The sequence below is a fragment of the Salminus brasiliensis genome, chromosome 6 (genome assembly GCF_030463535.1).
Source record: "Salminus brasiliensis chromosome 6, fSalBra1.hap2, whole genome shotgun sequence".
NCBI lineage: Eukaryota > Metazoa > Chordata > Actinopteri > Characiformes > Bryconidae > Salminus > Salminus brasiliensis.
Window position 1 is genome coordinate 38,755,192 of NC_132883.1, and position 11,389 is coordinate 38,766,580.

The 11,389-nt window shown below is 39.2% G+C and overlaps 1 protein-coding gene across 1 annotated transcript; it reads right to left on the bottom strand.

Annotated features, from left to right (window-relative positions):
- Positions 1 to 7: 7 nt before the first annotated feature.
- Positions 8 to 7,052, bottom strand: ren (renin). Its single transcript, XM_072681064.1, has 9 exons — positions 6,988 to 7,052; positions 4,952 to 5,105; positions 4,237 to 4,360; positions 4,003 to 4,121; positions 3,392 to 3,588; positions 3,030 to 3,152; positions 1,928 to 2,072; positions 266 to 364; positions 8 to 169 (listed from the first exon to the last, which is right to left on the bottom strand). Exons 1-9 carry the CDS (start codon positions 7,050 to 7,052, stop codon positions 8 to 10), a joined length of 1,188 nt encoding a protein of 395 aa, XP_072537165.1.
- Between the last annotated feature and the right edge of the window lie 4,337 nt (positions 7,053 to 11,389).

Sequence of the window (11,389 nt, forward strand, 5' to 3'; positions counted from 1 at the left end):
TCAGCTGTCACACTGCTTGAGCAAACCCAATGCGATTGTTCCCCCTGTCAAACTCTGTGTAGTATCTGGCAATAAAGTTAGCACCTAATATCCAGACAGGACCAGTAGGAGGTGGTAAGTCCAGCGCCCTGAAAGTCACAGTGCAGATGTCCTCTCCGAATTGTGACTGCTGTAGATGGGGCAGTAAAGAAGACGAATATGAGAGGATATGGTGAAGATATGTTGTTTGTCTTCACACATAAAATATCAAGAGAAGGAATCCTACCCAGAGAATGTAGTCTTCCTGTGTGAGAGGATACTCCTGACCACCAAGGTGAAAGATCACACTGGGTAAGGACATAACCAGGTCACAGTTCACAGTATACTGAAAGAGGACAGAGAAAGAATTAGGGACACACTGTACATAAAACTGTAGTAAACAAACAGTGAATTAACAGTGAATGACCAGTTGTGTTTATTGGCACCTTTAAACAAGGAATAACACTGTGAATAACACTGTAAAGCACACAGCATAGAAGTGTCCTCGTGTAGTCTATGTATACTGTGTATGCTAGTGTCCTCTGTATTTTGTGTATTGTCTGTAAATTATTAGAGTAGCTGTGTATTGTTAACACTAGAAAGTCACTAACAGCCGGAAAAAAAATCATTGAACATACATGTATGTGAACATACATGGCCAATAAATCTGATTCTGATTCTGAGATGTAAACACAGTTATTCAGAGGTGACGGGAGTAAGGTCTATAACAGCAAATAGAGTCATTTCATTTGAGTCATCTGAAAAATGAATTTCAGAGCCATGCGGAAAAGTACCATTCGATCAACAGGGACCCATGTAAAGTAGTAGACAATTCACACCAGTGTACTTACACCAATCCTATCACCACCACCACACAGTTTCTTTACAACACACTGTTAAAAGCATGAGATCTTTAAGGAACTTTTGGAGTTCTTTCATTTGAAACTGTGGAAGAATCTTTTAAGGTGCCTCTCAAGGAACCCTTTTCTTCTGAACCCCCTTTTTGAAGGTTCCACAAAGCACCTTAGCTCTCCTCCCCAGTTTTAAACTGAATAGCCTCCAAAGGTTTCTCAAGGATCTTATGCTTTTACTTTCTAAATTACTTTGTTTACATCTTAACCACTTTTACAATTAAATGTATTCATTTTCAGTTTCCTTTAAATGATCTGTTGGTGAACAAAATGGCACGTCTTATCATTTTTACCATTTAGCAAGTATGCAGAGCTCACCTGCAAACAGCGAGAGGCTGTTAAAGGCAGCTAACGTCTGCTTTAGCAAAAGTGCTGTGGTTTGGCAACTATTCTGGAGGTTCATGACAGGATTGTGTTCTTTAGGTCCATTAAATAAGCTACAGTATAATTGCTGCAATCAAGTTTTAAAACATAATTCTATAATTCATGTAATTAGTTATTTTCTTATGGTGAAATAAGAAAAGTCTTGCAGATATGTTGATCAGTCGGGAGCAAGCAGTGGGGGTCGAAGATTTCCTGTGGTTTTCTCCGAAGCAAAACCAGAAAAAAAGAAAAATGCCATGTGGGCTAAATATTGTACTTATTTAATGGGGTTTTGCACTTTTTGACATGACTTCCAAATGGCAGCTCTGTCATAAATGGCAGAACTTAAATGATGTGAAGCCGCAGTGGGTTTGTTCTGAGTCATTTAGGACTTTATAGTGACTGTGTTTGCATAGACATCTGTTTGCAGTAACTGCAAGTAACTTTTAACTACTGTGCATATTTCCTGATGCAGCCGGTGCAGTTATTCTCAATACTTTTTATATAGTTGGAGTTGAGGTTCAGTAACTTTCAATTTAATTAACTTCCTAACATCCTAAGGGTGAAGAAAACATTGGTCCCTTGTGTTCTATTTAAACCTGAATCTGCAGTTTAATGAAGTGAGCAGAACTTACTCCTCCCTCTGCCAGCTCAACAGCACCAATCGTTTTCATCAGGATGGAGACAGAAGAGGCGGGGCCTGTTATGAAGGAGGAGCCTGTGTCGATCACAGCTGTACAGCCTTCAGTGCAGAATAGCTTGTCCGCCCCCACAGATACCCTGAAATGGAGACATGTGTAACTGTAATATTAATACATGCATTTGTTGTTTGTATTGATTGACTGTTTAAGTGTAGTGTGAGCCTGCAATGCAGTGGATTCGTACTAACCAGCTCCGTTCAACATATGCTCTCCCTCAGTAACACTGAGCTAAGTTTAGCTTTGGGAATTTTACTGTTATGATGGTTATGTGCTTGTTTATGGTTTATAAATTGCAGTTTTATCTAGTTTTGCATTGCTTTCAATTGAATTTCAATTCATTATCCATCCGACAGCAGTGCGGACGTCCTCAGAATGTAAATAAAGAAGTTCAGAGTCTGCCATGTGGAGCTATTTTACAGTGGAGCATGAAAACAAGAACCACTCACCTTTTTTGGATTTAAATTAGCACATTCACCCACCCTAAATCAGTTATTTTATACCAGTAGTCGACAGACAATAACAGATATCACACACGCACACACACACAAATGAAGTAATTAGACTGCAGTGTTGTGAAGAAACTGGTAGCTGATTGATCAGGGAGAAGAGTCAGGCTGAATTATAAGATATTAAACACTAAAAAAAAACTCATTTTCAGAAAAGTTGACTACACTAAATCAATCAGTCCAGAATTTCTCATTATAGAACGGTTTTACTATAGTATTAAATAGAAGCTTGTCTAAACTGTGTGGCTGTATCAGCTGATACTCAGCATTAGAGGACTTTTGTTATGAGGTTTTGTTGATAAATAAGCTCACGTCCTCTATGAAAAATACACATTTGCACCTTTTAATCCATGGGTAATGCCTATTTGCCAGTTTTAACATATCGGCAAAAACACAATATATGCCATATGCTATATATGTGTGGTGTGCTGGTGTTATGTTATAAAAATATAAATTGTGCTCTAAAATGTGTATTTTTGTATTTTTGTTTTTCTTAATGATGATCAGTGAAACAATGATGATCTTATTACCCCTTCATGATGACCTCCCATTTGCCCTCCCCCTTTGTGGGGACGTAATTGAAGGAGCCTGTGTAGTAATTCGGATCTGTGCCCCCCAGTACCAACTCTCCACCTGGGATGCGCTGGGGATCTCTGGTACACACAAACGTATATGGTTAAGAAACGCAATAACATTAATTAAATGTCATTTACTGTTTTTACCTAAGGTTAAATTTACCCTTTGAAATCCAGGATCACAGTTGAGGAATGTGTCAGTAAGGTGAGCTGTTCTAGCATACTTGCATGTTGGTAAAGGCAGACTTGGACGAACATTTTCCATAGCTGTAGCTGCAATTTTTGTTTATCCCATTAATATTGTAGCTTCAACTCACTTGCTGTAATACACAGAGAAGACTTCCTCTTTTAGTACATGCTGGGACATAATGCGGTCAAACACCGGTGTGATGCCATCAATGGCCGTGTTCGGATAGCCCATTCCCAGCACACCATCAAACTTGGCAAAGATAAAAGGGATGGCTGGAAGAGCTGTGGCCTCTGCAAACACCTGCACCACTGGAATACCACCCACCTGTGGATGTCAGAGTCAAAGATCAAACTACCACAGGGCTCCCAATCACTGATTGATTCAGCATATGATAATGTGAGAGGAGACTGTAAGAGGAAAGAGAATCTGAGGACTTGGGCTGGAGTTGAGGAAGCTTCTGCTTTGAGCTAGAAGGCCAGACCTCTCTCTGATTAGTGCAGTTAGGGCTGAGATATGACTGATGAAAGGGATGATGCGGGTGGTGGCATGGAAACGTTGCAGAAACAGGTAGAGATGGAAATTTATAATTTATATTTATATTAGATTCAGCACAGGAGGGGCTTCAAGCATGGTCTTCCTCTCAAAACCCAGCTTTTTTACAGTCTACTAAACTGACTTATCAGATTATGGTAATTATTCCTGTACATAGCTGTAGAATTGGCGTCATTTCATACTCACCACGACAATGTCCTCACTGAGAAATCCCCGGACATTTCCGGAAGCGTATTGTATGGCGAATCCTGTTCCATTGTGAACATATGTATGAGATTTGGAGGCATCGTATCTGTTGTGAGTGACTGACATGAAAAAAAAATAAAGAAAGCGTAAAGGATAGAGGAATCAACGGTGGCTGTGGTAATCGTTCTGACCGAAGTGTGTATGGTAATTACTAACAAATTACTAATTACTTACAGCAGGCTGTGTATAGTGGAGAACACATATGTGACGGCACCCAGAGGTTGGCAGAACCCGTATCAAACACAACGTTGAACATCTGAGCTGGTGAACCAATGCTGATCTCCCCAAAGTACTGAGCCTGAGAGAAAGAGAGATTACATGTCAATAGAATATAGACCAGAATATAGACCCACCATGTATTTCTTCACCAAAGAAAGCCCAGACTTGAAAGACTTCATCATGGCCCTTCTTTGCCTTGTACGTTTATGTCCATAGTTACATTCAGCACAGTCCCTTGTGAAAATTTCATATGAATCAATAATATAGCACAACATAGCATGTTTTCCTTTGTCCTCCTAGCACCCACATCACCACTGAGTGACTGTATCTTAGGGTCTGGTAGATAGTAACCACTGCATACTGGGAACATCCCACAAGACCTGTTATTTTGGAGATGTTCTGACACAGACATTTTCCTGTGTTTTTTTTTCACTTGCTGTTCACTTGCTGCCTTATACCTAAATCCCACCCAAAGGACAAGTCCCATTTAACAAGATACGCAGTGTTATTCTAGCTCATCAGCGATTTCCAGTTCATGTTGTTGTTAAAACCTTTGACCTGTACTATATAAATTAACATTAAATAATTTATTATGAATGTACATGTACTTTTGACTAATTTTTTGGCTTCATTTCAGATTTAAAAATGACAAAGATTTGTTGCCGCTCACATCTAGATAGTTGGTTAGAGGTGTTGGAGCTGTCCCATTTCTAGGTGATGGGCTGATGTCCGGTTTCGGCGCAAGTTCAGCAAACACCTGTGCTGGTGTGACGCCTATCTCCTTCAGGGTCTCTCGAATGGAGGGCATCTTCCTCAGAGTGACCCTAAATAAAGGCAAGAGGGCTAAGCATAACATTCCTGAAGTATGTGATGTTAATACAATCCCTGTAATGCTTCATGTAGGAAAAAAGCCTGTAAAGATGCGGCACATTTAGGGTCAGAGGGCATTACAGACCAGCTATCAGACTTATGGATGTTAGCTTTAATCTGACTGAGCAGATGGCTCTTGAAATTGACCCAGTTGTCATCTCATTATCATGCAAGTAACAGAGCTGTGAATTTTGAGCAATCATACTGTTATTACCCAGATAATAATAAAATTAACTGTAATCACTGCAGCCGGAGATGGTATGGGACTTTCTGTAAGTTTAGAAACGTAAATCAAAAAATGTAATTTCGCAGAGATAAGGAGCTTGTTTGTTTTTGTTAAAAAGTCTAAACAAATCTGATGAATATTCAGTATCAAACTAACTTTACCAAGCTCAAAGCTTACCTGTTGTTTAGTGAGACAGCAATTCCCTACAGCCTTTCTACCATTTTAAGAACTGCTAAGTTCTTAATGTAACAAAACTACGAAGCAACTTATAAACTAAGGAGCTTTGCAAGTCCACCCTCAGTCACAGGGAAACTGTATTGTATGTACACACGGCCCTGTATTTGTTTAATCAGACAAATGGATAAATGGATGTTCAAGCTATTGACTTTTAAAATATAAAAAATATTGGACATTTCATTAAGTAAAACTAGGCTAAAAGTAACAGTAATTAAATACTAAAATGGGACTAAAACTAATATACATTTACACCAGACTAAAATTAAATTACCTGCCAAAACTGATTAAATGTCATAACCTTTCTGCAAACCCTATTTTAATTTTCCCAGTATGTTAAATAAACCAAACAATTTGACATTGTAATTGTTGTGCGAATAAGTTCTCTGTCAAGGATTTGTTCATTTATTTTCATTTACAAAATCAACAGAAATTACAATTACATCTTTTGCAGGCACCTTATTAACCTATGTAGCCCCTATTAGCTAGATCCATGGAGTGATGAAAATTAGAGGATAAATGGAGACTTACATACAGTCCATCACACTAAACAACTGCAGCTTTTTGTTGTTCTTTCTTTTCTCACAAAATATAGCCCTATAAAATTGTTTTAAATGATTTATCTAAGCAGTGTGTTTTTACCCATGCAGAGGTATTGGAAAATGGGTACAATTCCCCTCTAAATCAATTCTAAGGCAATCATGTTATCTGGACAGATGGTGACACTGCAGGGGAAAGGCAGTGGAATTTAAAGATGGCCACAAGTTTCAGGTAAATCAATCATTCTCAAATGTCACAAACACATGGTGAGAACAGCCTTTCTACTTTTTGTCTTTTCTAATGTGGTTCATGCTGCTAATCAGATGTGAACCTAACCTTATCTATCTGTCTGTCTGTCTATCTACCCATCTGTCTATCTATCTATATGTCTATCTATATATCTGTCTGTCTATCTATCTATATATCTATCTATCTGTCTGTCTATCAATCTATAAAGCTATCTGTCTGTCTGTCTGTCTATCTACCTATCCATCTATTAATATATCTATCTATATATATATGTATATATATATATAGAGAGAGAGAGGAGAGAGATTACAGTTAAATATATAATAAAATTCCAATTATTGATTGCAATTGATTGCTGACTTTTCAGTTCGCTCCAGATAAGGATTTGTTTAGTTACCCCAACAGCTCACCTGATTTATTGTAATAAAGGCTTGGTTAGGTAAGATAGTGGTATTCCTTTAGAAATTAATAAGCTAGCTTGTTTTCTAACAAATATAAATGCTTACATTAAAGCCAAAAAGTGTTCTATGAGGCTTAAGGCATATTACACATTGAAATCTACATAATCACAGGAAACGTTTCCATACCTTTGTAAGGCCTGTGCACTCACAGACAGCGATAGCAGGAGGACCAACAAGTACACCACCTTCATCGCTCCAGGTGCAGCTGAACACTATCAATTCTGGAAGGATGTATCTGTAGCTGGAGCAGATGGATGTGGGATCTGCGTAATCTTTCCCCTAAACTTCTTCAGCAACCTCTGACGCTCTTGTCTGAAACTCTGTCCTTCTTCATGTGTTTTTATAGTCTTTCTCAGAGGATATACTATGACTACTATGACTCTCAGTTTGATGCAGGGCCTTATTGCACTCTGGCCCTTTTAGTCTTTTTCTGCCATGCTGTCCCTTTTCTGGTGAAGGGCTCCCAGGACCTTTGACTTGTGGGAGCCCATTGCGTGCTGAATTCCAGGCTATGCCCTATGCAAAATAAATCAGACCAGTTCAGAACACTTATTTACCAGTTATTCAGATTATCTTTTGGATGGCTGATGAATGTGATTATCTGCACTGATGTTCAAACGTTCAGAATCAGATTTTGTTATAGTATAAAATAACTTCATATACAGTGTAATGTATAAAATGACTAACATGCTAGTTTGTGCATCTACAAAGGTTTGAAGATTGAAAGAAGGAAATGTTAGCTGCGTCCAGAATGATGAACAGAGCTGTAGATGATTAAACTGACTAAAACGATTCCAACCCTTGGAATGGTGTTGTGTGGATGCAGTGAATATATTGAAGTGACACACGATTCTTGCAAAATTCCATTTATTGTGCACTGTAGGGTGCAATCCAAAAAGACCTCAAGTTGCTGGAAAATAACAGGGTATGCGGGGTAAAGCTATTCGGTGGGCCACAACACTTAACAGACTTACAGACTTACTGTATCTGTAATTAAGTGAAACCACACTAGCTGGATTCCAATATAAAGCCTTTTGTGTATATAAGGAGGTTCTGTCTCTCTGCGTTCATTCTTCTCTCATTCATTCATTCTCTCTCTTCTCATCTGTGATTCTGTCTGACTAACAGATGTGCGCAGATATGAGCTTATAGCTAGCTCACATCTGTTTGCACTCTTTGCACTCATTAGTGCTCACATCCCAGTCTGCAAATTCAAACCTCTAAAAGTATGTCTAGATCGCAGCAATACAAGTTAAACACTAGTTTATCTCTTAATAACCCCCCAGAATTTAGAAAATGATAGGTTTGAAAGTGCTGGGTAATACATTTTCATGTTGTTGTTTTTTACTTGCTGTGTAAATAAATGGTAAGGATGAATGTAAATAAGGTCATTTGGATGGGTTTAATGGGAAATGCGCTCTAGAATAAATAAATATTATTTTCTTTTGAACAATGGTATGGGGTGGAGATAGAACAATGGACATAGGAATCAGCTATGATCACTATGTCAGAAACGTGAATGTAGCTATTTTGTGTAATGTGTAAGAAGAACAGTTTCTGTATGAAAAAGGGGTTACATGGGTGTTTTTATACTTGACAGCTTTGGTACGATTAAAACGAACCCTGGTTTGATTGCTCTGTCAGGGCAGTATGTTAGAGTAAGTGGGAATGCCTTTCAAACTGGGCCCTTTTGGTGGTGTGCACCAAACAAGCAAACCAAGGCTGTCTGAGCAGGTGGGCCTCGGGCCATTTCTAAGCGAACTCTGGTGCGCTTTGCTTGAAGTGTGAACACAATACAAACCAACACAGAGTTGCTGATAGAGTCACTCCTGCCCGCAACATCTAGTATCAGCCTGCCTGTCAGCTCCACCAACATCATTTAGACACTTTAGTTTAGCGGGCCGTGACCCAAACCCCACTCTACCACACTACACAGCGTTTCAACATCAGCCACCATTAGAACCACATTCATTAGTGTAGTTTCCTCAGTAAAGTAAAGACATGTATGAATTGGGATGCAGTCAGTTTAATACTGAGATCAAGTTTATAAATCCGGGTGTAAGGGTCCAGCGGCTCAGATTTTTATATCTTTTTTCCCCAATAATCATTGCACAGATCATGCAGAACCCACATACACACCCGCCTGCAGACCTCTGCTTGCAGCCTTGTGTCATGTGTGCGTCATACTTCACCTTTTTGCCATTTTAATTTGATAATGCAAACCAAGACTATATATATAACAGCTTGTTCGGACCAAGGACTACAAGTCTAAACACACTCCTAATCTGTAAATGTGTTCTTGTGATGTAGCATTGAATTTGTGACGAGGCGTTAAATGCTTCAGATGTCTAGTTCCTATCACCACCTTCATAAACAATACAGTCTTGAATAGAGAATGAAGTTGTTTCACATAAAACCACCCTGAATGACATTGTTTACCCAGTACTTTGACAAACTGATGAAATTCCCTTTTACAAGCCTTTTAAAGGCTTTTGTAAGGGTTTAAAAGCATTACATTTTAAGGACAGATGGTGACACTGCCGGCGAAAGGAAGTGGAATTTAAGAACAGGCACATATTTCAGATACAAATCATTCATTTTCAATGAATCAAAAAATCGCTAACATGTGCTAGTAATGACTATTCTACTTTCTGACCTCGAATGTGGCATATGCTGTTAATCAACCATGTTCCACAAATGGGAACCTAACTCAGACCACATTGTGGAATTTATGAGGATTTACTGTATTGAGATTATTACAAGGATATTACATGGATATTTCTTAATCTGAGCCAGGGCTGCCAAATCTCATGCATTGGCACACGGAAGACACACAATTCGCTATAATCTCACTCTCTCACACCACACTTGTCATTTCTCACATAGTCTGATGACCCCTTGACCTACTCCAGATGCCCTCTGAATGAAATTGACTACTGTGTAAGTTTCCTACAGCTGGCACTCTGGATTTTACTGAAGGATTGAAAGGAGACGCGCTAACTAGCTAGTCAGTCACATCCGGTACGAGCATGCATTAGATCAGGGCACGCGGACCAGCACCCATAGAGGGATCACATCCAAACTGAACAGTGCACTCACTTGCGAAGGAAAAGCAAAAGGTTAATGATAAGACTCAATGAGGAACCAGGCATTTCTCACGGTTAATCAAGATTAAACCATGACACATATCAGCATAGTTATGGTTCTAAATGAGCACAGTTCTGTTGCTTACAATCCTTTATGTTATTTATGAATGTGTGTGCATGTATATATTACTTGCACTAATGTGGTAACATGCATCTCAGAACAGCAAAGATTTATTTGATTCTATATGAATTCACTAATATTTAGGATGTAAGTTCAGTGGTTGTCTATGCTGACAAAACTCCAGTCTAACACTGGGGACCCAAACATAACTCAATTGATGCAAATTAAAAATACTAACGAATACAAACAAAACAAGAACAGAACCTCCCATTTAGGGCTGGACAAATGACTCTCACTCCAAGAAAATTGTAAGTTGGCAGCCCTGCCTGAGCTCTTTAATCTTTCCACAATATTCAGCATTGTGCTTTATTTGTAGTCTGGGCACTGGGTTGGGGCTTGCATGCTACACAGTTGTAGTAAACTTTCCAGCTGTTGACTTAAGCACAAACCGTGCCCTGTTAATGATTTGGCGTACAGATGTGTACTTAGAGCATTTGATTTATATGTATTGTCTTGTTCTCCTCATTACCAGAGTGCCTTTGCTGTTATGTTGTTGATATGTGCAGTGGCTGGATAAAGTTAGTAGTCAGTTTAACTATTTCAATACAGCGTTGAAAGAGGGAAACTAGGCATCTGGATGCATCCTTTTAGTTTAAAATAGCGAGGCTCATAGCGTTGTTGTTTTTTTTCGTGAAGTTACTTCAAAGTGGTTGGGGTTGTGATCACTGGAACCAGCAGAGGGTTAATACCTTGACCTTGACACTGACCTGCCTCGCTAGGGTATCTCCTCTGTAACCCGTGGGCCTCAATGCTTGTTGGACCTTTGGAGAGAGAGTTTTAGTTCCCACAGTTATGGCAACCCGCACGAATACAGTTGCTTACGTCAGTCCCAGACCCTAGCAGCCATATACCATCGTATGGGCTGTGGGCCACCATGATGCCTTTCTTAACCCATTAATGCGGAAAGGCTTTTGAAACACTAAGGCGTAGTATCCAGTAACTACAGGGACTTAATAAAAGTTTGTTTTACCACTTGCGGCCCACTGGAGGTCCATAGGCATTATGGTGGTTTAAAAGCTACATACATTAATGAAGCAGTAGGTCAGCACAGTCTGTCTGATAAGCCATATATATTATTCACTATTTGTCAGCGCAACTTGCGCTAATGTCTTTAACAGTACGTCACCATGCACATTATTTATGCCTGTTGGATTACCATTTGGTGTTCAGTTGCATTAGTGTCCTCCTCTCTGTTTGGCCTGTTTGTGTACACAGTTCCATGATGTGAGCAAACCCTCTGTGACCTCTGATTTTTGACCCC

What these genes read in the sequence shown, in the direction of transcription:
- ren (XM_072681064.1), bottom strand. Translation starts at nt 7,052, where the DNA reads ATGAAGGTGGTGTACTTGTTGGTCCTCCTGCTATCGCTGTCTGTGAGT. An exon ending in CTCTAACCAACTATCTAGAT is followed by an intron (nt 4,361 to 4,951) that starts GTGAGCGGCAAC and finishes TCTTTCTCTCAG; the next exon opens with GCTCAGTACTTTGGGGAGAT. An exon ending in TCAGTGAGGACATTGTCGTG is followed by an intron (nt 3,589 to 4,002) that starts GTGAGTATGAAA and finishes TGACATCCACAG; the next exon opens with GTGGGTGGTATTCCAGTGGT.